At 42.3% G+C, this 26187-nt stretch overlaps 1 protein-coding gene and 1 pseudogene across 2 annotated transcripts in view; both read right to left on the reverse strand.

Annotated features, from left to right (window-relative positions):
- Positions 1–1173: 1173 nt before the first annotated feature.
- LOC143651066 (U6 spliceosomal RNA) lies at positions 1174–1273 on the reverse strand (annotated as a pseudogene).
- A 457-nt stretch (positions 1274–1730) lies between these two features.
- The window catches only part of SAFB (scaffold attachment factor B), a 37063-nt gene continuing 12606 nt past the window's right edge, over positions 1731–26187 (reverse strand). The window contains exons 3-21 of one of the 2 annotated variants that reach the window (XM_077121048.1): positions 22538–22602; positions 22235–22445; positions 19730–19788; positions 16955–16982; positions 15507–16017; positions 15034–15083; positions 14088–14182; positions 11704–11853; positions 11523–11605; positions 11011–11150; positions 10717–10805; positions 9294–9400; positions 6971–7261; positions 5413–5550; positions 5144–5186; positions 3400–3518; positions 2812–2912; positions 2342–2408; positions 1731–2042 (exon numbers count right to left, since the gene is read on the reverse strand). In XM_077121048.1, the coding sequence (XP_076977163.1) occupies positions 1913–2042; positions 2342–2408; positions 2812–2912; positions 3400–3518; positions 5144–5186; positions 5413–5550; positions 6971–7261; positions 9294–9400; positions 10717–10805; positions 11011–11150; positions 11523–11605; positions 11704–11853; positions 14088–14182; positions 15034–15083; positions 15507–16017; positions 16955–16982; positions 19730–19788; positions 22235–22445; positions 22538–22602 (2477 nt within the window). In that variant the 3' untranslated portion in view covers positions 1731–1912. Of the gene's footprint in view, positions 2043–2341; positions 2409–2811; positions 2919–3399; positions 3519–5143; positions 5187–5412; positions 5551–6970; positions 7262–9293; positions 9401–10716; positions 10806–11010; positions 11151–11522; positions 11606–11703; positions 11854–14087; positions 14183–15033; positions 15084–15506; positions 16018–16954; positions 16983–19729; positions 19789–22234; positions 22446–22537; positions 22603–26187 lie in introns of both variants that reach the window. The other variant, XM_077121047.1, reaches the window with a different exon arrangement.

The following is a 26187-nucleotide window of genomic DNA, read 5'->3' on the forward strand; positions in this document are numbered from 1 at the left end:
TTGGTAGCACGTTATGAGTGTAATTAACAAGCTGCTGAATTACGTTTGTGAATGTTGTCAGAAGAGGAAATTTTAAGTTGTATATGTTACTAGAATAAAAAGTTAAAAACAGAACTGTATATGAGAACTCTACTGTAAAACAATGGATTATAGATGAGTTATAAAAATGTCCCTTCATGAGCTGTTAAAAATGCACCACACTGTGTTAATAATAGGGTGCTGTATGAGGGGAAAAAAACAAACATCATCACCCCAAACTATGGACTACAGTTAATAGAACAATTACATTTCTTCCATCAATTTTAACAAAGGTACCACACTAATGCAAACGGGTATGGGTTGTATGGGAATGCTGCAGTTTTTACATTTTCCTGTAAACCTACAACTTCTCTAATTAAAAACTTTAAAAAGATGAAAGAGCCAGAGCAGGAATTTTCAGTGGGGAATGGAAGAGGACAGAGGCTATCACCTCATGATGGAGGTGCTGAGAGACTCCAGCCAGCATGAACAGTCATCTTTGGGGAGTATGCGAGCCTTGCTGATTAATCTAGACTCAAAACCTCGAGCCACTAAATCTGTTATTTGAGCCAACCTACTGTGTGCTATTTGTCATAGCAGTTCAGGCAAACCAAGACACCCCTGGTAAGACGCAATTATTTAAATACTGTACAGAAAAAGAACATCCTCACTTGAAACCTTGGTACATCACTTGGATCTTTCTGAAATAAGCCATGATTTATATAAGTATCTACTGTTTTTTTCCTTTTTATAAAGTTTTAACTAATTTTCATTTTAGATGAATAATCAGAATGGATCAAGTGGGAGTGACAAGTCTCCTAGGCACTCACTTTGCCCACCTGTCCAGTACTCTCAGCCATAGGGATCCAGGGCAGGTATTAGTTTGCATGTATTTTTTCCAGGGAGTTATTGTTTAGAGATATACAACAAGCAAGTATGTATATATATCCCTTTGATTTTGTATACATGTGATAAACTATGTACACTGCTGTTCCTTACTTTTAATATTTTAATGCTTTATTGATGTTATATATTCACATACCATATAATCAACCCAAGTATACAATCAGTGGTTCATAGTATCATCTTATAGGTATGCATTCATCACACAATTGATTTTTGAACATTTTTCATTACAGCCCTACCCCCCGCCCCCCCAATACAGAATGCTTCACAAATTTGCATGTCATCCTTGTTCAGGGGCCATGCCAATCTTCTCTGTGTTCCAATTTTAGTGTATATGCTGCCAAAGCAACCAACCTTGCTTTAAAATTTTTAAAGTTATCTATTTACAGATTTTAACACACATAAATGTATATATATTGTGTGTGTATATATAAATATGTGGGGCCAGTATGTATGTGTGTATTATACTATAAATGGAATCACATGCTGCATTACTCTGTTGTAACCTTTCTCAATTCCAAGATGGACCTCAACGATGCCCACCTGCTCATGCCCTCGAGCCTACCTACCCAAACACTCTCAGCCTGTTTCAGGAAGAAGGCAGGAGGAAACGTGGGAGACAGCCTTAGGTGCTTACTGCTGTGACAGTGACCTGGGTCTGGAGGCTGCATGTGGAAAGCATCTATGGAGCTACACAGGGCCCGAGAGGAGGGCAAGACAGCCGTGAGCACTTCTGTGGCTCAGCAACGTAGACTGTGGTTTTGCTTGATTTAGGGAGGCAGAAATAAAAGAGATGATACTCTAAGTAAAGGGTATGTGAACAGAAACACATTTATTACAAAAAACCAAAAACACAAAAAACAAATTCACATTGTATTAAGCTAAAATATGGCAGCAGATAAAAAAAATTATTTTTACACAGTTGCAGGTAACTCCTAACAGAACATATTCTTGTTGCCACATGACATGAACACAGGGTTGGGGATATTTAGTAGCGACGGGTGAAGCGGGCATCATTGGGTCTGCTCCCTCGGCTCTGTCCTCCAAATCCTCCTTGCATTCCACCACGCGGCATCACATGGCCTCGGGAGGCTCCGCCTGGGGCAAAACTGCCCCGCCTAGGAACAAATTCATTTGTCCATGAAGCCCTCCCCTTCAATGTGATCTGCCCAGGAGACAAGCACTCTTCTGGACTTGCATTCCCCACTGAAGCAGCAGCACCAAAGACAGAACTAATCAAACTGTTTTAGAAGCAGTGACACAGGACTGACCAACCATACATCACCTTTAAGGGGAGTGTGGTTGCTAGTTGGAAAGACTTGAACATGTTCAAACTGTCACTAAGTCAAGTCAAAATGCAAAGGAGAGACTTGTAAAGATGGAGTAGTGAAGCATCAAGGGAAAGACAAGACCTTACCCCGACATCCCTCCCCGGTTCATCATGTGGCCTGGCCCGGAATGACTAGACATGCTTCTCTCACCACCTAGAAGACAAGAAACACTGTTCATGCATGGCACCAAGCACGGGCACGCACTTGGCTGTATGCAGGGCCTGGCCTTGTGACACTTGTCAATTCAGAGTAAGAGATCCCAGGGGTGGCTTCAAGTGCATGAACACACACCCCTGGTGACCATGCCAACAACCTGGCTGAGGTCTGCCAAACCATTCCCACACCAGCGAGCCTGTCTCTGGTTCATTCACTCATTCATCAACATATGGTTAATGAATGCCTGCGGGGTCCACCCTGAACAGGGAATGGAGAAAGCAGAGATAAGAGATCCTACCCTCACAAAGATGGCTGAGGGTCAGCAGAAGGAGGTGCTAGCTCCATATTTTCAGAGGTTCCTTAAAGATAAAATGTCCCCTCACCCTTACCAGCCCATTACCTTGCCACCTCTTGTGGTCCCTGTCAATCATGCCTCCGTCGGCAGCACCCTGCCATGCACGGTCATCCTCAATCCTTCGGCCATGGTCCCCCCAGTCACGTCTGCCCCTTGGAAAAAAGACTTCTCTGATTTGGACTGCCCCATTTCTGGGTCTCACTATAAGAAGTCGTGAGGAGAGGAGGGGGACACACATTCTCTGTGGGTGGTGGGGACTGACTCGGTGAGGACCAGCTCTCAGTCCTGCAGCTCTGTGAGCTGTGGCACCCACTGGGCCCCCAGCAGTCTTCTCACCACCTGCTTGGTCGCTTTACTGCAAGCACATGTTTGCCAATCCCTGCTCTGCCTGTGTCTTAAGGTAGAAGTACTCAAATGGGGTGATCTACACAAAACCACTATAATTTATAGCCTGCCATAACAAGTAAGGGGAACCAAGTGAAAACTGGATTTCAAGGGAAGACCTGCACACCTGTCCTGCCCCTTTCCAACTACACCCACTGGCTGTGGGTCCTAGGTGTGATGGACATCCCATCCTTCAGCTGAGTGCATGCAGCTTCCCGGACTGGTGCTGTGGGAGGGTAGAGCACAAACCTGGGTGGAGGTGGCAGTCCACGACCTTCACTCATCCTCTTGTCGGAGCCATAGCCACCCCACCCATCACGGGAGTCTCGGCCATGGCGTTCTGGGCCTCCATGGCGTTCAGGGTAATGCTGAAGTTTCCAAAGGGCGGGAACAAAGGAAAAGATTCAGTGCACTTCCTAGGCAACAAGCTAATAATGATAATGATGGTAACTTAGTCAAAGTGTTCGTAGATGCTGAGCAAATGCCACATGTGCTCTGCACACCACCTTCTGTGCCAGGAAAATCCTGCCCCACACAGGCTCTTTCATTCCCGATGACCTAACAGCATCCAGAAAAGCCACTCCTGAGGCTCTTAACTTGGTGAGAAGGTCCTCAATTCACCCTAAGCTGAAGGCAGAGAATCTGAGCACTGAAAAGACTGTGTAGGGATGCCCGAGGCCCAAGGGTCACTCAATGCCAACGATGGCATCTCTTGGGCAACTCCACAGTAGAATCCCGTGTTCATGACATAACCAGCACCCCACAGCCCCACCTGAGCTGGACTTGCATTTCATGCACTTTAAAGAGGCACATGACAAGAGGAAGCACTGATGTCTTACTCATGACTGTGTATATCTGTGGATGTGTGAGTGAGGGCATGAAACTTCCTTTTAGTTTTAAAGGACAGCATTATCTAAGAACAGGAGGAAAGAAACCAACAATTAAGAGCTTCCCATGAAGAACAGTGTCTAAAAAACTTTGTACACATACACCACCTCAGTGAACTCTCCTGACAACCCTACAAGGCAGGAATAACTACCATCATTTCAGAGCCTGGGAAACAGGCTCAAGTAGGAAGCGGCGGAGCCAAGATCAACCCAGCTCCAGAGCTTGGAGAGCCCCAAATTTAGCTGTCTATAGGTTTATCTCTAGGAGCAGAGATGAGGGAATCATGAGGATCAGAAGTACTCCTGTCGAGGCAGAGGACATTTGCCCTCCATACAGCACCCACTTAAATATTTTCCTAAGAAACTGAGAGAAGACTGAAAAGTGAACTACATTCTAGAATCAAGAAATGTGAATGGGAAAATGGAATGATTCATAAGGACACTGATTCTGTCATATCAACGCCCTTATCACAACGTTCTCCCCTCCATTTTGTAAGTAAACACCCACTAGTGATCCAAGGCTTTTCTGGGCAATCCTCAATCTACAGTGTTATGTAGACTGCGTTATGTATGATAGAAGATCAGCTTGTCTGTCTAAGGCATCAGTCTGGAATGGGCAGGAGCGTGGGGCCTGGAGACTTTCTACAGGAAGTGCTCCAAGACCAGATCAGGTCTGAGGCGTCCAAGGGTGTCCTTACGTTCAACACTCCAAATACAAGCAGACAAGGCAGGCTCCTGGCTCAGGGCATGGGGCCATCTCATTTAAGTTAGCTGCTTGGATCCCCAGGGGCACTTTCCACGTGGAGCTGGGGAGATCTCCCAAAGTGCTATGCAGCACTGACACCAGGGGATTTAGTGTCTCAGGCATACACACCGACACGGTTAAGGTCATACAACACTTGGGGATAATTGTTCTGACTGACAGCAAAGACCAAGAGCAAATAATCCAAAATTTCATCTTGCAAACATGGAACAGGCTGTATTTTTTCCTTTTACTCGGTTTCCCACTAAGATTAGCTCAAATGAGAGGAGGAAGAGGTATGTGGGAGGGAAGAGAATCAAGCGCATGAGAAAACCCATGCTGACAACCGTAGCTTCTGACTTACCTGTCCTTCTCTTTCTCCCATCATTGACCTTGATCCTTCCCTCCTGTAAAAGGTAAAAATATAAAGAGAATCTTATACATACAGACTAGCTGATAAAACCCCAAATGGAAGACGACACTCCCCCAAATTGAATGCAGTAGTTCACACACCCGCTCCAGCCTCCAACTCTAAGGGATGGAAAAGAGCAGAGGAAGGCCACTCCTACTTCTTAAGTCATTAAAAATGACAACGTGTATTAAGTTGGGAGAGATGGCAGAGGACTAACTGACCTGTCTACTGAGTGGTCAGGGTAGCGGCCACGGTCCCTGTGGTCAAAGTCATGGAAGCGATCCTGGCGGTTAAAGTCAGAATGGTAGCGTTCATCCAAAGCAGCCCTCTTTGCTTCCGGCCAATAGGCATCCTCTCGCCTGTATAAGGATACATGTTTATTTTATAGAGAAAAACAAGAAAAGATAAATGCATCCTTTCCCTCCAAATACATTAGTTCTGTGTGAACTGGTGAACTACTACCCCCCAAATCATCCCTGCTTCTTTCTTATTATCTCATTGAATGAGGAAAGGACTGTCATGAAATAGTTTCATGTAGAAAATATCCTCGGCCATGTGAGCCGAAAAAGGCTGCCAGGGAGATATGTGATTTGACCTGACCACAATGATGTAATGCCTCCACACTCTTTTATCCTGGCCCATCCAACCATAGAGAAATTCTGGCTTCACTCATGGGAGGTGGGAGCAGTGAAGTACACATGCATGTGATTTCCGGTATTCTCACTCAGTCATCACACAGGTTGCTTCAGGCTCTTAGGCCACTGAGTGTGTGCCTCCTCTGTGTACTTCCTTTTCACGTCTCCTACCTGACACTGACTTGCTGACCCCATAAAGAGGCAACTGACATGCTGGGAGGACTTTCAGAAACAGACATACTATTCTGAAACATTTTTGACCACAATGGATTCCCAAAGGCATACAGACCCCAAACAGAAGTCTCATTATGTATTATGTAGGTTCTTCTTTAATCCACACAGTAAGAAGAAAATAAAAACAAAATATGATTTCCCCCCAGTTGAAATGCATCTGGAAAGTGTGATTCCTACCCAGATTCCTATCATTAAGGTTTACATCATGACCCTGTTTTTCATGGTGTTCACAATTTTGTAGCTATTCCTCTTACCAAGACATTTGTGGAATTCAAATTATTCTTTTCATTTGAATAAACAAAAACAAATTATTACAATGATTAAAAAGCCTAGAAAGTCATGGTGATGAACATACTACGTGATGACACTGTAAGCTACTGATTGTACACCATACACGGGATGTTTGTATATAAAGAATGTTCACGTTTGTGTGTTGTTTTTGTTCGATAACAAATAAATAAAAAAAGCAAAAACCTAGAAAGGTCCCCTCCCTAGATGAGCTGCTTCTACTAACCTCGTTAGTAGAGAACTCACTGCTGAGTGAGAAAGGACACCAGACTTCGAGGCCTCAGCCCCAGGCAGTGGAGACAAACCTCCTCCAATCCTATGCCACCTTGGGTGGCTAAACTGCTGGAGCTGTACCTCTTTCCTGAGAGTTGTGCTAAGACTGGAAATAAATTACTTTATCCAAACATTTCTAGTTCTCTTATCTACCGATCTCAAACCATCTCTGATTCCCTAATGGAATAAAGGATATTGAATAAAGGCCTGTAGTATGTACTAATGTTTCCTTTCAAATACAAACCACACCACAATTAACATGATTCATGAGGCCCATTAACACCCATGATTCTAAATTTCAGGCACCACTTAAGGGCCCCCCCCCCCACCTAGAAGCAGCCCAGCTTACCGGCCATCTACATCATAGGGCCGCCGCACTGCTGGCCGCCGCTCTTGCTCATAGCGTAGCTCCTGCTGGCGCCGCAGCTCCTCCCTCTCACGGTGGATGCGCTCCTGTTCCCGCCGGCGCTCGTGTTCAACATGCATGCGCTCGCGCTCCAGGCGCTCCCGCTCCATGCGCTCGCGCTCTAGCCGCTGCCGTTGGAAGGCCAGCCTTTCTCGGGCAATCTCTAGCCGCTCGCGCTCTTCCCGTTCCCACTGTGCCTGTATGCGCTGCTCTCGCTCGCTGCGCTCACGCACCCTGAGTGAGAACAGTAGCGTTTAGAGGTGCCGCACAGGCTGCCATCTCCTGGCTAGGTGAGCCCACCCTGGGGAGTGCAGGATCCAGGGCTGGCCTTGATGTGCAGCCCTACACAGAACCACACAATTCAGATGAGGGTGGGACCCTTGGCTGAAAGCAGGAGCTGCTGTGAAACAGAAGGAAGAGCCCCAGGGCCAAGTATAGAGTCAACTCCTGGATTAGTCCTGACTAGGCAGGTATCAGAGCAAGGGATGGCAGGAGCAGGTCAACAGTTCTAATGAGATAGGCTTATTCCCCAAACTTCTGGAGCTCAGCCCTGACTCCATGAAACAGTCATGTAAAAGTAAGAAACCGAACATAACTTTCATAGTAAGTCTGAACTAGAACCTTTGCTCCCTGAACCATAAGCTTTCAACTGGACAGTGTGAAACAAGGCTTATGCCCTAGAACTGGAATCTTGTGAAGATGTTGTAATTCAGAATCAAGGAACCACAATAAACAAAGACGTGCAGCAGCCGTGTGGTGAAGAGCCAGCCTGAGCCTAGACCAGGCCCACAAGCAGGGGGCCTGAAGGCATTGCCAGCTTTTCTTTTGATAATCATGTACATCTATTTTGGTTCATCTCCACCCAGTCTTTACCTTTCCTCCCTTTGCAAATGTAAACAGGGAATAGTCACCAGTTTGTGTTCAGTCCTTTCGTCTACACTTTCAGACGTTTTCGCATCTGCAGAAATGTATAATCTTGCCTTGCTCTGTGTGTCTGTGATATTTGGACAAAGAAGGGTTCTACAATTACAGCCCAACATAACGTTCTGCAGTCTCCTTAGCTCACCTGAGCCCACTTAAGACTCCTGCTGCAGCAGACCACATTGAGAGATGAACGTGGTCTCACTCTGCTTTAATGTGTGTGTCCCTGGTTACTAGTGAGGCCAGACAATTTCTTTTTTAATGGTCATTTGCACTTTCCCTTCTGTGAACTGTATTCACATCTTCTGGTCATTTTTTTCTACGGGGTTGCCTTTTTCTAATAAATTTCTTACTTTCAATTCAAATTACTTTTCCCATCTGCAGTGTCCTCTGACTTTCTTTATGGCATCTTTCATTGTACCTGAGTTTAAATTTTGATTTCATCACTTTCTTTTTAACACTCGCCCTGTGTTTAGGGCCTCACATGGATCAGAGCCCTAATCCATATATTTATTTTTATAGCATTTAAAATCTTTATAGTTTTTATTTTTAGTTACCAATCCATGTCGACTACTTTGTCAGTGATGTGGTGAGGTAGGGATTTCAAAGGACTATCCAGAGGAGCACCTACCTGACAGAGCCAAGTGACCCAAGGCCATTTTCTAGTCCTTTTATCATATGCTAAATTCCCAAGCACACATGGGCCTGCTCTGATTTGTGACTTATTTCACCAAAGGTGCTGCATTTCTCCTTTATCTGCCTACTGCTTTAATTTTACAGTAAAAACTTTTGTACAATACTAGTATAGTACTCTGCCCCAGCATGCTTTTATTAGTCCTACCCAGCTACATTTTTAATAATGATCCTTATTCTAACCACTATGGCTTAAAAATGGTTTCTTGATAGAAAAGATAAAATTTGTATTTTATTTTTGTATTTAGCTTTGGTTTTTAAAGCAATGAAAATATTTTTCTTGGCTTATTTAAGGATGATGAGGACCTCATAGCTCTCTCTCCTGGTCTGTCTGTGTTCCTCTCTCCCTTTTTCTGAGCTCCTGGAGTGAATGTGAAACATTTGTTAACAGCACTCCTGCCCCAAGGAAGGCACCTATCTCCCAGCCTTTGTCACTTTCTAAATTTTCAGGAAGAGACAGGCTCATCTGCATGACAAAGCCATTTGAAAGAAAAAAAGCCATAGCCAGACTAGTAACGGGAAAGGCAAGAGAGAATCAAGGTTTGAAACACAACTCCACGGCTAGGAGACGTGGAAACTGTTCTCCTAGGACAGTGCTATAACCAGTCTAGGAAAACTCAAAACTAGAGGGCGTGCCTGGAAACTGACTGACCTCCGAGACTCTGAGTCTCTAGACTTGCGAGGCTCTTTGACCTTGTCAAAGGACACAACTGACCGCTTCTCTCTGCTGGCGGACTTGCGATCCTGGCTCTTGGAAACCTTGTTCAAAGAAAATAAAAAAATTAAAGTGGAAAGACAAGGAAATAGGGTATGTACATGTCTGAGCATCAAATGTGAAGACTCAACGTTGATGAATTTCGAATGAAATCATCTAATAATAGCCTATTTTATGGGGTGCTTATCCAGTCTCTCAAGAAACTACATGCTTGATGCTTATCGTTAATGGAAAGTCACAAAACCCCATCAACATTATGTCTTTCAGATCATCTTCAGATGATGTATCACCAAGCATTTAAGATAAATTCCTTGAGTCTGTCCTTTACCTTCATAATTAAACACGCAGTAAGTGCCCACCCTGAGGCCACTTCCGGCATTCATGTCCATTCTCCTTTCTGGCCAGAGAGCATTCTGTGTACAGGATCACCCCACAAGTACTTCCATTTACCAAATTTTCAATTAATTTTTAGAAAATAAGGGTAAAGATAACTACACGATGTTGAGACATCTGCATGCACAAACAGATGGAAAGTGTCCGTAACTGTGATGGGGCTTGCACACTGATCCACACCTCCCAAGAGTTTTGTGGTTTCTCAACTGGACAGGACAAGGTTAGCGCAGCGGGCCCAAGGACGGTTTCTGGAAGTGCCTGCCTGGAACGGTGGCCCTAGGCTGGCAATCTGGGCACTTGGCTTCTAGTCAACAGCTACCTGATGAGGTGGCCCATAAGTCCTAGAGACTGTGCAAAGAATGGTTCATACCCTACATCTTCTTTCCTCCTGAAAGTCAGAAATTTCAGGATGTGCAAGGCAAAGGGTGGCTAAAGTGACAGCCTCCAATAAAAACCTTGGAGGTTGACTCTAATGGGTTTTCTGTTAGAAACTATTGTTGCATGACATGGCCCCTGTGCTTTGGACTCAGCCTAGGTCTCCCCTCTGGTCTGGCTGGGAATCTTCACTGCTTGCTGTAGTAAAGCTCAGCTGTGAGCAGAGATACATGCCGAACGCTGGGAGTCCTGCTAGGGAATTACCAAATGTGAGGGTGGTTTTGGGGACCATGACCCACACCTATCTAAGTTGTAAGGCTGTCAAAGTTTAACTTTTGAAAAACTGCCTGTGACTGGACTGCCAGGTAGAGAGAAATGGCCAGTCCCTTGAGATGGGGTCGAGGTGAAGAAGAGGATGAGGGCAGGTGGAAAGGCTGGTCAGTCATGTGCGGAGCTTTCTGGGAAGGCTGGGCTTAGGAATGCACAATGGGGAGTTGCTAAAATTTTCTGGGTGTGCAATGAAAATGGATGGTTGTACACTGATGCAGGTAAAAAAGTCAACCACTTCTCTTGTTAGAAAATGAATACTTACTCTCTCTTTGGATCCAGACGTTTTTACACTGATAACAGGAACCCCTTTAGATTTATCCATTACGACAGTCCGCTCAGTGCCTCGACTTCCTACATGAAGAAATGAGGAAGTCTAAGGTAAGAAGTAATAGATACCAGAGTGGGGTAGGGTGGGGTGGGGAGGAGATGGTCTTAGTTATATGGAAAGTGTATTTAGCTTGTACTACCAACTGACAACAGCAATTTATCAAACCACACCAACTAGGAACAGAAAGTGAGACGACCCCCACCCCCCTCAACCTGACTGGTTGCCCACCTGACTTTGTGGCTCGAGACCGTTCAGAGGACCCAGTTTTCTGATCATCTTGATCTTTACCCTTTTCTCCACTTCCGTCTTCACTCTTTTTAGCATCATCTTTTTTGTCTGCTTTATCATCCCTCTTGAGGTTTGTAGATCTATATATAAATAATACCCCAGGCACAGAAGTGTATTGTTAGATCAGAAATTCAGGAAAACAAGCCAGCCATAACTGGACTTACGATAAGCAGCATCATCAGAGATAATGAAAAACAAAACAAGGATTCCCCGACCTGTTTTTCCCAAATGCCCCCGGAGAGTGATCAGAATAAAGAAACAACACCCAACTACTGGTGGTAGAAGCCTCTTAACAACATTTCAAAAAATAAAGGTGGCAGGGAGGCTACCAAAGTCCACAACCTATATTTGATCTTCCCTATCCACAGACAATTTAACTGAAAAATGTCAAAAAAAAAAAAAAAGGTGGCAAAGATAACCATTGCCATCTTTATATCTGCCAGATAGCATACCTGTCACTGCTGCTTGCCTTCTCCTTTTTCCCCTCGCCCTCTCTTTTGTCAGACATCTTCTTCCCAGCAGGTTCATTTTTGGCCTGAAATCATATTGATGGCGCAAAGAGAGAATCACATGGAGGTATATCACCTTATTTTGTAAAACTGACTGGTCACAACCCTGGACTAAGTCACTTACTTTTTCCACTGAGATCATCTTCCCATGGAGCTCAGTTTTGTGCAGGTGGTTAATACATTTTGTTGCCTCTTCTGCTGTGGACATTGTGACAAAACCGTAACAGCGAGCTCCAGGACTCCTGGCGTTGGTTACGACCTTGGCGCCTACCACCTCAAAGGAAAGCCAACACATACGGCTTAGACATGAAGCCTACACAGACACAGGTCCCAACACTCACAACCCAAGATATTATGGTTTACTGAGAAGCCCCTGCTGGAGTGGTCCTGAGGGAGAATAACATGGTGACCCACCACAAGTTCTGGTGCCCTGTCTGTGGCACAAGGCTGGCAGGGAAACCCTGCCACCTGGTACCCACCAAGTGGCAGACACAGACTAGAGAGAGGATAATGCTGTTGAATCGTTATTACTCTTTGGGACTCTTGAGAATCTCCTTCTACTTCCATCTGTCATCACCATGACTACTCATGGGATTGAGTTCGCAGCGTGGAGAAAGGAAAATTATGCTTTCTGTAGAGTTCTGACGGCACTCTTTTAATGGTTTGTAATACGTAAGAAGCAGATCATAAAGATGTATTCATAGACAGCATACTGTGAGAATAGGTCTGCAAATAGTTCTCTGGATTACAGAACGCACTTTAATAAAACCCAATGAAATGTTTCAGCACTTTATATTTCCTGCTACTTAATTCAACTCTCCCAACAATTCTGCCCAGCTACCTGAGGGCTCCCTTGCAGGGAGACACCATGGAGTCTGGAAGGGTCCCAGGGTGACATTCCCACAAAGCAGCCATCAGCTCTGAGCACCTCTGTGGAATCAGCAGACAGGCTCCAGGTATGGAGACTGGGCAGACAAGCATGTTTCCAGTCACTCACTTATCTAAAATCATGTCATTTGAGTTTTTCTCTAATTGGTTCTCGAACACTGTTTGGGCTGAACACTGTTGGTTTTCTCTATTATGATTTACTGAATGAACACTGATGTGGTGGTCTGAAACTGTATGTACCCAGAAAATCATGCTCTTAATCCATTCCTGTGGTTGTAGACCTACTGTAAGAAGGATCTTTTAACCAGGCTACTTCAGTTAATGTGTTACCCACCTCATTTCAGGATAGGACTTAATCCTTTTACTGGACTCCTTTATAAAAGAATGAAATTCAGACAAAAGAGAAAGTCATGGAAGGAAGACACTGAAGGCAAGAAAACTAAAGAGAAGGGAGAGACCAGTAGGCACAGTTATGTGCCCTGCCATGTGACAGGAGTCAAGGACTATCAGCAGCAGTCCCAGCAGTGGTCTTTAGGAAGAAAGCGTTATCCTGATGATGCCTTGATGTGGCCTTTTTTCACAGCCTCAAAACTGTAAGCTTCTAAGCTAATAAACACCCATTGCTGAAAGTGAACCCATTTCATGGAAAATGCTTTCAGCAGCTTAGTAAATGAAAACACCTTATTATGAGCAAGTACCTATGTGAAATTTTTTATCTTTCTTCTTCGACTTCTCCCAAAACCAGACTGAGAGAGACAAGGAGTCCTTAAGCAGCATTTTGTCTAGGAGGCGATCCCAGGAAGCCCAAGGAAAGAAGGTGAGGAAGGTGAGGAAGTGAAGAGAAGGAAGCTAATACGGATGCTTGAGGAAGAAGGGGATCACTATGGGTACCTGGGACAGGGGTAGGGATGGGGGGTGGGGAATAGAGTGGGGTGTGTGTATATCAATCCATCAACTACCACCCCTCAAGGCGAAGAAGAAAGAACAGGTAGGTGCTGCAGAGACCAGAGGCCCCCAGCTGTGGGTGAATGCAGGTGGGCACAGGGCCATGGGGCAGCACATCAACAGCTCTCTTGACAGTTATGTAGTTGTCATGGCCTTAACGAACCCCAGAGCCACCACAAAACAGCAAATTTGAGGGCCCCCAGTTTTTTGAGACAAGACTCAGAAAAAAGTGTTGGTCACACAACTAGATCTAGTTAACCCGAGTGACCCGCTCCAGAGGCTCTGTGCTACAGCTCTGCCAGCCAGCACTCCCACTGACCCTTCCCTCCTTTGCAGCTCCCCCTGGATGCTAAGTCCAGAAGACATAAGAACAGATTCATAAAGCCATCAAACGTAGGGGATGGCTTGACTGCTGGGGCAGGGGCGCACCTGCAGAGGAATTCCAGCAGGGGAAGGAATACAACGAAGGCCCAACTTTCAGGAACTGTCTCTCCTAGGTGTGGAATATGTGTGGGGGTGATGACTCTACACAGGCCATCGTGAACGTACGCTTAAAGAGTAGCATGGGGCCAGTGAGAATATTCACCCCGAGAAGGGGAAGATAATTTTGCATGTAAGGGTTCTAAGTCATTGGCTTAAAAATAGCGCCTTCTCTAGAAAACCCCTGGCTCTTACCTTTCCATATTTGCTGAAAAGATTCTTCAAATCTGTAGCTCTGGTGGTAGAAGAAAGTCCACTAACCCAAAAATTTCTCCCACAACTGCCGCGACCTAATTCAAAACAAAAGTTCTGATCAAAAACACAGTAACCCTGAGATCCTAAGTCTTAAAGAACATCTATACCAAACTAGACACATTGCCCTGGTTCTCAGATACCAGGGCCAGATGGATGTAGCGACTTAGCCCACTGAGACTGCGGGGAATGCCAATTATGACAGAGGGGTTAGGGATTTTAGGACCACATGAAGCTCCCTCAGAAAGGTACCCAGATAGCATCACACAACCAAGCAAAAGGCCACTTGTTGATATGAAACAGATACTAACTGTAAAAACACTTCTCTTATTTCTCTTTCTAGTAGCATATACCTTTGCACCTACGTATTTTTTATTTTTTTGAGAAAACTGAGTAAGAAGAATTTTTTAATTTTTATGTTCTAAATTTTGCATGTGCAGGCTCCAGGAATCGAACCTGGGTCTCCAGCATTTCAGGCGAGAATTCTAATACTGAGCTACCCTTGTATAGCCAGTAAGAAATTTTGACTAGCAAAATTACTCTGCAATTAACAATTCTAATAAAGAATTAAGGTGTTGATAAATTCACGATACCAGGTCACCTCAAAACATCTGAAACTAGAAGCATTTTCTGTACCTGAAAATGTCACTGAGGCTAAAGATAAAATGCTACCAACATAATAAGACTTAGCCTCTTATCAATATAATTAATTCGACTGGCTTGATCCCTGCTATTCAGAACCTACAGAGTTAACAGCAGAGAAAGCCTTTATGAAAGACTCATCAGAAAGCCTGGGTAGGAAATGCCAGGTGCCATGAACTTGGATCAAAAACCCTACAGCTGCCAGACCAAACATGCTGCCAGGGACCGGGCCGCCATGCTGACCTACCCTTTTCCTCTTTGGAGAGCCGTTTTGTACCCGAGTCTTCTTCGACAGAACTAGAGACAAAAGATAATGTTACTCCAGAGGGAAGAAGCACAGAGAAAACAAACTCAAAATTATTATAAAACATGGGCTGAGGTTGCATACCTACCCGAAATTTAGTTCTGAAAAAATGATACCCCGACAAACGTGTATTGGAAATCTGACCTAACCATAAGATTTCAGACCCACAGGAGTTAATTAATTCTGCTGGGCTAAAGATAATTAGGAAGAATTAAAGAAAACAACCATGATAGGTTGAGAAAAGAAAAGATTATGTAATCGGTTTAAAATAAACAAAGAGAAATCAAACATTCTTTAGAAGTAAACTACAATTTCATCAGTCTGGCTGGCCAATTGCAGAAAAACAGCTTATGTGTGTCATTAAACGACCAATGAAAAGGAGATAGCGTCTGGTCTAAAACTGAGAAAAAACAAACCTCATTTTCTGATCAGCGCCCTCACTGGCTGAGGACTCTTTAGGAGCCGGAGGGACTTCATTACAAGCTTCAAAATCAAACTTCTTCACGTCTTCTTTGCTATCTCTGGGTTCTGGGCTTGAGGCTTCCTTGGGCGCTTCCGTGACCTCCTCGCTACAGGCTTCCGCGTGCTCTGAGGCTGTACTACTCTGCTCAACTGGCTTCTCTAGCCCTACAGGCTCACAGTCCGTGCTCTCGCCATCGCCTGTCTGCTCCACGGGCTCCCTTTTCACTACCGCTAACAGGGTGTCTGCCTTGCTCGACTGAGCTTGTGTTGTTGACTCGTTGGCCAAATCTAAATCACCCTCCTCCGGATGAGCGCTGTCAAAAAGGTCCTCTTCCTCCGCAAGCTTTCTGTCTGGCCCCACGCTACTTGTATCCTGTGCAAATGGCTGCTCCAGCTCGGAACCTTCTTCTTTTACTGGCTCAGATTTACAAGTTTCCCCCAAAATGTCGAGTATTTTCTCATTTTCTACGGATTTAACAGGAATAGAATGGCACAAGGTTTAATTACCAGGGAAATAAAGCAATCACAAATGCGGAACTGGCACGGCTGCCACACTAACATGAAGAGAACTGCTAGCTACACAGAGATTGGAAAACCCGAGGGTACACACAGTTACACTGGTTAAACTACCTGCACGCCAACCGACTACTACATCAAGCCTTTACACTACATGGAAGATAAAAGCATCCCAGAGATTTAACCCCCAAAACCTTCTGGCTGATTCTTGACAGTCTTCATTCTGTCGTCGTTTATACATGACTCTTCCAAATTTAGCTTCCAAAGTCCAAGTTGCTTAACTGAATGTTATCACCATTCAATGAACAGCTCAATTTCCAAATTTCTTTGAATTTCTTTTAACACAACAGTCCAATAGGAAAACCAGAATATCTTCCATCGGTGCTCTGAGATATTCGCAGTCCAGAAAGTGAATAGTATTGATTTGGAATTCTCATGAAGAAACTCTTTCCTCTTCTGGAATCCAGATAGATGTTTTAAAATGTACAGCCCTACAACTACCTGCACTGCCTGAATTAAAAACCACAAAATTAAGATACTGCCCAATATCACAAGATCTGTTTTGTGGGATGCAGAGATATTAACTCTTGAGAGGCATGCAAACTCATTCTACATACATTTAAATGCTGTTTAGATTTTAAAAGACATGAGACAGTTCATCTCACCAATACATTTTGCAAAATGAAAAGTGAGCCACTTTCACAGATCTGGTGATACGGCTGGGTTTCCAATCTCTATGATCCTGGTTTGTTCTGGATTGTAAACCTTTAGAACAATGTATACTACAGTAAGGCAACTTTTTAAAATTAAAGAATTCAAAATTAGAGAAGGTGGAAAACTAGAATGATTCCAAACCCCCGCTGGTAAATTTTTCATTTAACAGTACCTGGCTCCAGGGATGGCTCTTCTATTTCCTGCAACAAAAAATGTAAGTAAGATCATGTCAGATACATGAAATCTGTAAGATTACTAACACTAAAAACTAGAATGACTAAAAAGGCAATTTTTAAAGGGTTAGGAAACTCACGAATTCAACAGGTGGTAAACTGCCTGCTTGAGGAAAAGCATCCCAAATAGGTGGATTCCACTTCCTTCACTTTGACCCCAAGCCCCATGTTTCAGGTTACTCTTAAATGGCTTTGATACCTGTTTCCTTTTTCTGTTTTGTGCCCCCAATTCCCACGTCATGCTTCTCACTGCAGTGACTAATCATACGCACGTTTGTCCCTCTAGACTGAGCTCTAAACTTCACAGAGAGCAGGGTCTTCGCTCTTCAGTTTCTGGTGCCTAAAAGGGTGCCTGTGCACAACAGACAATGTCATGTACTTCAGTGATCTAGAGATTTTGAAAATTCAATGGACTGATGGAGTGTGGACAAAGGTGGTTTGACTTCTGCTCTTATTTCTCATGTTGGACATCCAACCAACTGGCCATAGGGCCTATCCAGCGTCCTGCCCTCCTCTACCTATCTCTTTTTCCCAATCAATGCTCTCACCAAACCAGTTGGGTAACCTAAAGGGCAGTCAAGCTCTTTCCATAAGCCCTTCAATTAAGGTTAGTGCTTGCTGCTCATCACCTCCCGCAGTGCCTGATGTGACTGTCCCTCAGTACATCTGTGCACCTGGCCACAGCAGCAAGCACAGGTCCCTCTGTGGTCCAAAGCTCTGAGCAACAACTCCCTGTGCTACCTCCTTCCCTGAGATCCCCACCTTCTGGCCAAGACATATACAGCTCTTGATCTTTAACCTAGGAACATCTTCTCTAAAAAGGCTTCCCTAAAGGCTCCCTCTAGTCCTAACTCCAGTCACTCCCACATTAAGGAAAGGGCCTAGCTCATTATTCTGGAATAAGCCAACACTGATGAGCACGGACTGGGTTCCAGGCACAAAGTGTTACATACACCGACATTAAAGATACTGAATTGGCAGATGACTCAACGAAGGTGGTATCATTAAGGCCACATTTCTTTTTCCAGTTTAGGAGACTGTGCACAGAGTGACCAGGTAACCTCCTCAAGGAATGCAGCAGGAGGGAAGCACAGTAGGGTCTATGCTGTGAACCCTCAGAGCCAGCCTAATCCAAATGCTCTGCCTACTTGGAAGGAGCAGCCCCACGAGGGCCAGGAACATCCCAACTTCTTCTCATTCACCTCTGCATCTGTACGCCTGGTAGTTAATGCCAGGCCTAACACATGACATGTCCTTAACATGAGTCTGGTGAATGGATGTGAATGATCTGCACCTTCTACTGGGAAAGGTCTGGGAAGCCCCAGGAAATTTTTCACTTTTTTTGTGGTTTCATATATATTTTTTTTATAGCAACTTTTCCCATGCACCCTGCCCCATCCTGTAAATTAAGACTCTAGGACTAGATCAAAGGATCACTCTAGGCAGAGTAATTTCTTCCATAATATTCTCCAGAGACAAACAGTATGCTCCTATTGGTCTCTGGGAGTAATTTACCACGGGAGACTCTGACCTAGAAAGATACTGGAGGAAATGACAAGATATGGCTCCTCCATTTTCCTTCCTAAGCCAGGAATGGATTGTGCCACTCTGTAGTTCGAGAGAGCCATCAATCGGAAAGGAGAGCCGGGTTTCAGTAAGTTTCTTTGAGGTCTGTACCTTCCTTAAGGCTGCAAAAAGTTTTGGTTCTATTAGTTTCCCTGGCACCTTCCTAGTGGAAGCAAATGGAGACCTTGTCTGAATGGTGATTCCTAATTAAGCACCACAGACTAGCAAAGGCTGATTGGACTGTCATTTCTTCATAAAACTTATTGACAATTAAAACAGTTTCTTAGATCTAAGTTTTCTCCAAAAAGTTTACATCTAAGTAGGCTAGCAGAAAAACTAAAGACCCACAAAAATGCAAAGCACACCTGAAAGTTAGTTCATAGCTTATTTCTTTTCATATAAGATTTAGCTTTTACAGACGGTCAAAAAACAGCCATAACAATAATAATCAAAAGAAATTTGTGTATACGAGAGAAAAACACTCCAAAGGCAGGTCCAGAATCCACCTTCTCCACCTGCAATGCTAGTGGTTCCACCTGTCTCACTCTCCTGAATAGTCATGTGTCCACTGCACTCTCTCCCATGGAGGGGGAGAGCCCCCCTTGCTATTTCTCCTCATCATCCCACTGCAGAGGATGCCATCCAGAGCAGACTCAACAGGAAGCCCTGGCTCCCAAGAATCAAAATAACAGGAACTTGCCAAAATACGACTTTTCACCAACTGCTGGTAAGCCACAATGCTTGGAGGTGAAATAGTAGAAATCAAGAAATTATATATGTGGGAAAGAGAAAAACAAATACCCTCTCTAAAGATGTTCACAAAATAAAGCTTGCAATGACTTTTAGCTGGGACTGCTATACAAAGTCTGGAGTGGTTTCTAGAAACTTTCTGTTTTTAAATTAATTAAAAAAAATTTTTTTTAAATACCAAAAAAACCCACCAAACAAACACAAACATTCGTAACTTTTGATCATTCCTTCTACATATATAATCAGTAATTCATAATATCATCACAGTTGCATATTATCATGATCATTTCTTGGAACATCTGTATCTATTCAGAAAAAGAAATAAGAAGAAAACTGACAAAAATTCATACTAAACTTTAACTTTTGATTCTAAAATTATTCAGACAACAATCATTTACCTGTAATATAGTGAAGTCAGATGATGAAGTATCTAAATTGTTTATAGTTTCTTTGTCCTCTACCTGTAACGTAAATGGAGAAATAAAGGCAAGTGAAGAATACAGCTTATTACCTCAACAGTAAGATACCAACCTGATGGTACACCCAAACAATGAACAACAGCCATGAAAAATTACTTATAACAAAATTTTAAACACAGTTCAATAATCAAAAATCTGTTACAGTATGAATTCAACTAGACTGAAACCCAAGTTGTATTTAAATGGGTTATCTGCAGATGAAGAAAAGTAGCACTCTGGGAGGGTCAGAGAACCAGGGCTGGGGCTGCTCTTCTAGGATAATGTCTAGAATCATGCTATGCAGTGGATTCTTTGATTTCTGTGGCTAAGCTTGGAATGGCATCTCGGGGAACCTTGCCTCTAAGTAACACAAACTTCCACATTAGAGGCCGGAGACAGGAGCTTAGACCTATCTATGATGACCCAAGTGCAATGAAAAGTAACTGATATGTGGAGCTTTCACTGTAAGAGGTGGGCTCTGCCTAATAAGGCAAGGGATTTCTCCCAACACAGATGGGTATGTTATCTAAACTAAAGTAATTCTGACTCTTTGCTATAAAGCTCTGAGTGCTGGTATGTATTTTGGAGGGTTTTTTTCTCTAAGTATTCTCTAATGAGCAAATATTCTATTACCTTTACCTGCCTAGAAAAGGCAGGCACATGATTCTAAAAAAGCCTATACATTGAAAACTGCCACCCCTATATCATCCTTTCCCTCTTCAAACTGTGAGCAGGTATCCTATGAATTCTGAAGAAAGCATCTTCTCTTTCCCTGCCCACATGAATTGGCGCACATTAATCTGTACCCGTTATTTTTCCCTGTCACTTTCCTCTTAGTGATTGCTTTAGTTTCTGTTCAGGGACAAGTTACTTTGATGATTACAAAACAGGAGGGACTGGACTACTGATAATGATAACATTTTGTAATAGCATTTAACAATAACCCTCGGGTTAGGTGAGGCACTGCTCTAAGACACTGTCAAACTTGTTTGGTAAAGGGCCAGAGACAGTAAATCTCTTAGGTTTTGTAGGTCAGATAGTCCAGATAGTCTCTGCTGCAATTACTCAATGCTGCCACTGCAGCACGAAAATAGCCCCGATCATAACAAATAGGGGTGGCGAAACCAAGGGGCTGGCCAGGCCATATAGTTTTTCATGTGATAGAACATTTTTCCATTTAACCCACCCAAGCCTATTATTTTTGCAAATAAGGCCCAGAGAGTGTAAGTAATTTATCCCAGGTCACAAAGCCAGTAAAAGGTAGATCTCCAGAGTCTCTGCTCTAACTTTAAAACCCTACTCTCACCAAATTGTAGCAATTTAGCCATTACTGACAGACATGTAAGGTGTTTCCGTCTTTTGTTACAGAATTATTTTTTAACGGGGGCGGCCTTAAAAAGAATCACAGCCAGTTAATATGGGTGTGTACTTCCTGTGATGGCTGAGATGTTTTTGGTACTTGTTTTTATACAGTCAGTGAGTGAAACTCATCAGAAAAATAAAACTGCATACCACATTTGTATGAAAATTGCTTTCAGCCATTTCTCATGAGTCAGTTCCAAAAACACATGCAACAATATTCTGAGGAATGGCACAACTGGACTGGCTGGCAGGAAACAAGGCTTTCTTACCACAGGAGTATTTAGGAGACACTGCTTCAGATGATCTGAGGGTTAATATAAAACAGGCACCCGCCACAAACCAACATATAAAGGACTGAACTGAGATGCCCTACCGGCTTCTTATTTTTTGCCTTTTCTAACTCACAAATATTAATCCTCATCTATTTAAAATAACTCAATGAGAAATTAATGGCAAGACAAGGTGTTGGAGGAGTTAGTTAAGTAATTAATGCTAGAGGCAAACTGGTATTACTTGTTATTAATTCTTTTATGAGCTATGTGGTATATTTCTTTCCCTCTTTAGTCTTCAATTTCCTTAACTGGAAAATGGGGTTAACCGTACCTACATCCTTAAAGATTGTTAAAATGATTAAAGGACACAATGTTCAGTGCCTGGCAGATACGAGGTTCAATAATTAGTAACCATTCATTTTATTAGACATTTTATTTGTTTCTAACATGAAAAAGGCAGTGGCTTTAAAGACACTGACAAAACATAATATTCCAGTACTTCCAAGGCATCTCAGTCACACTACAAGACCAACTTCCTGTAATGGAGAGGTTCTGAATGGTTGTCCTCAAAATGTTCAATGCTGCATTATACTAAAGGATAGCATATACTCATGTACATTCAACCTGATAAGCTTTCCTTTTTGATGAAGCAAAGTGTGAAGAACCTTCAGAACTTTCACATATAAATGGAGTGACCATTATTCTACTGAATTGGCATTTAAAAAATAACTTAATTCCACCTATAAAACTTATTATGATATTTCCGGAATTGATACTTTCAGGGTACATCCTGGAGACACTGCCAAGTTACCTACAGAATGTTCTCGAAGCTGCTCAGGAAGCTCTTTCATTTCTCCCTCGATCAACTCTCTACTGTCAGAAAGGGGCTCTGGGAGATTCTCGGCATCCTCCTCCTCTACACAATCTGCCACACTTCCATTATCTATTTCGGCTTCATCTAAGACACTGATATCCATCATGTCGATGTCCTGCAAATTCTCCAAACTGGTTTCCACCTCCTCCTGTGACAAAACAAAATGAAATGATCATGTGACTGTCATATGGGCCATTTACCGAGGTGATGTACTCTCCACCACACTAGGGCTGCACATACCTGTCCATCTCCAGAATTTTCCTCCAGCCCGTTATCTTCCACACCCTCTTCTTCTGGTTTACGCCCTGAAGAGATAATCATTTTCATTAGCTCACTGGGCTACATTTGTCAAAAGAGAAACTTCATCTGTTCCACCCTAAGCCACTGTTTCTAAGTACTAGGTAAAGGGACAATGACCTAAAGACCAAAAAGAAAATCAAAACCATTCATCGTTTTACCGGTTAGACTTAGCCTTTGCATCACACATATTGACATACAGATATTTTTCTATGTATAAACATGTACTTTTCTTTAAAAAGGGAACTATAGTGCTATTCTATAACCCTTTATCACTTAATGCTGTGACTACCTTTCCTTATGCTTTAAAAGGATAAGATGGACATACGATCATAAATCCAATTAATGCGTCTGGATGGAAATTTAAGAAAGTTTATAAGGATGAATGCTCTGAAAGTTTTTTCCTTTAAAGTATTTACTGGGTTTACAGAAATTCCATTTGTATGAACCAGCTTTTCTGCCCTGCTCATTACATAAGATATATAAATTGACAATGACATAAACACCAAAAAGAAAATCAAAATCATTTATAATTTTACCACTTAAGTCTTAACCCTTGTGTTACAATGTGTATCTGCAACAATGTGTGAACATTTATTAAAACTGCTACTTATTAAAAGTTATGAGTGAAAAGAAATTTTGATTTGCAAGGAATTGGGCGAAAGATCGTAAGTATCGGTTTTTGTTTTTTTAAAGCAGGTTTATTCACATACCATCCAATTCTCCCAAAGCGTACAATCAATTTTAGAACACTTCTGTTGCTTCAAAACAAAAACAAAAACAAAAACAAAAAACACATTCCTCACTTAGCACTAGTGTGGTACCTTTGTTACAACTGATGAAAGGATATTAAAATATTACTGTATACTATAGCCCATTGCTTGCATTACATATATTTTCCCCACATACCACTGTATTATTAACACTTTATAACATACATTTGTTCTAGTTCATGGAAGAATAGTCTTATGTTTGTACCTGGTAATTCTTTTTCTGTACAAAGGTAATTATTATTTTACGACCTATCTGTAGAATGGCACTCCAAGGACAAAGAGTATGTACTATCTTAAGGCTTTAAAAGAAAAAGGGAAAAAAAAAACCCAAACATTTTGTGAAAGTATCCTAGAGGAAGTTTTGTTTCATTTATAGAGTTCCATCAACAGTTAGTAAAAGTTCCAATCTTTCTGAATCTTCGTTAAAATTCGTTATTTTTCCTTTATTCTTGCCAATTCTTGTTTTAAATACAAATTTATCTGATTACTGCTTGGGCTGAATTTTTTTCGTTGATCATCATTTTTACTTTTGTAAATTTCTCATTTATATCCTTTTTCCCATTTAAAAATCTCTGGTCCCATTTTCCTTCTGCCTTTAAAAAAATTTTTTTAATAGTAATATAGCATATATATATGAAGTAAAGAAAGAAAAAGCAATGGTCTTCAAAGCACTTTTCAACAAGTAGTTACATATAGGACAGACCCCGGAGTTTGTCATGGGGTATGACATCATCTCAGATTTTTCCTTCTAGCTGCTCTAGAACGTTGGAGGTTAGAAGGAATAAATACATATTTTTTAATCATCACAATCAACTTTTTGGGTGAAAAATAACATATACACAAAAAAACAATAAATTTCAAAGAACGGCGCAACATTTAGTTGCAGAACAGATTTCAGAGTCTGGTATGGTTTACACTTTCAGAATTTTAGGTTTTTACTTCTAGCTGTTTGAAAATACTGGAGTCTAAAACAAATATCAATATAATGATTCAGCAATCATATTTGTTTGTTAAACCCTACATTCTCTGTATAATTCCACCATCACCTTTGATTTTTCTCCCACTCTTCAGCCATTTCCCCTCAGTTTTAAGAGCTCTTTATGTATGTTTTGTATTTCACACATGACACATTTTCTCCATTTTCTACTAAATTTATATTTTATAGTTTTCAGTAAATTTCACTCGCAGGTAGCCAATGTTATTGGTTTTTTTTTTCAATGTATAAATTACTTTTAGCTTCATATTTAGAAGTTTCTTGATACATACTAGGACTGTAAAAAATATTCACCTGCATTTTGTCTCAGTCCTCTGGTTTTTTTTTTTACATGGGCAGGCACCGGGAATCAAACCCGGGTCCTTTGGCCTGGCAGGCAAGAGTCCTTGCCTGCTGGGCCACCGTGGCCCGCCCCCTCTGGTTTTTTTTTAAAAAGCATTTAGTTTTGTGTTGAGGAAGACCATTTTCCAAACGGTTGTCCCATTTAGAAACTGATTTCTCAACATGATTAACTAAATAATCTATCTTTTCCCACTGATTTAAAATGATGGCCTTCTCAATAATATAATATTTCTGAATACGCTGGGACTATATAATGTTTCTCTTTTCTTCCACTGGTTCGCTATTCATGTTCCAGTTTCAATACTTTTCTACACAGAAAGCATTGAAATTAGAAGAAGAAAAGGAAAATAAACAGAACTGGAAGGAACTGCTTAACTAAAGGTGATTCTTCAAAAGGTAGTAGTAAAGAAAGATAGATGTTAAAGATCGAGACGGTATAATCTAGGAATGCCTAGAGTGTATAATAATAGTGAAATGTACAATGTACAAATTTTAACAATGTTTTTGCCTGAGGAAGAACAAAGGAATGTCATTATTGCAGGGTGCTGAAAATAGATGATAATTAATACTTTAAAACGTCACCTTACGTGTGAGACTAAAGCAAAAAATGTTTGTTACAAAATTTATATTTTGACTAGAGCATTTCCTAATATAACTCATGTAGATAGTTTGATTAAATGTCATAAGTACTTGGAATCTCAGGTAGGACATGAGATTTTGTTGGTTTGTCCAGAGTGCTGCCCCGATGAATCCCAGAGTGATTTGATCAGTGACTGGAAAAGTATTTGCAAGCCCCCTTCAGGGAATGGTGAGAGTGGGGAGAAATTCAACTTCCCCAAGTTGAATCTTGATATTCTCACAAGCAGTGTGGACAACCAAAGCTATAGGCTGAGTCCCCAGTCTTGGGGCTTGTTCATATGAAACTTAACCCCACAAAGGATAGGTCAAGTCTACTTAAAATTTAGGCCTAAGAGTCACCCCCAAGAGAGCTTCTTTTGTTGCTCAGATGTGGCCTCTCTCTCCAGCCAAAATGACGAGCAGTCTCACCACCCTCCCCCTCTCTGCGTGGGACATGACTCCCAGGGGTGTGGACCTTCCTGGCAACGTGGGACAGAAATCCTGGAATGAGCTGAGATTCAGAATCAAGGGACTGAGAAAAACCCTAGAATGAGCTGAGACTTAACATCAAGGGATTGAGAGAACCTTCTCGACCAAAGGGGGAAGAGTGAAATGAGACTAAGTGTCAATGGCTGAGAGATTCCTAACGGAGTGGAGAGGTTATCCTAGAGGTTACTCTTATGCATTAAGTAGATATCACCTTGGTGTTCAAGATGCAGCGGAGAGCTGGAGGGAACTGCCTGAAAATATAGAGCTGTGTTCCAGTAGCCATGTTTCTTGATGATGATTGAACAATGATATAGCTTTCACAATGAGACTCTGAATGTGAAAACCTTGTGTCTGATGCTCCTTTTAGCTACTATATC

This window comes from Tamandua tetradactyla, chromosome 11 (assembly GCF_023851605.1).
Source record: "Tamandua tetradactyla isolate mTamTet1 chromosome 11, mTamTet1.pri, whole genome shotgun sequence".
NCBI classification, from domain to species: domain Eukaryota; kingdom Metazoa; phylum Chordata; class Mammalia; order Pilosa; family Myrmecophagidae; genus Tamandua; species Tamandua tetradactyla.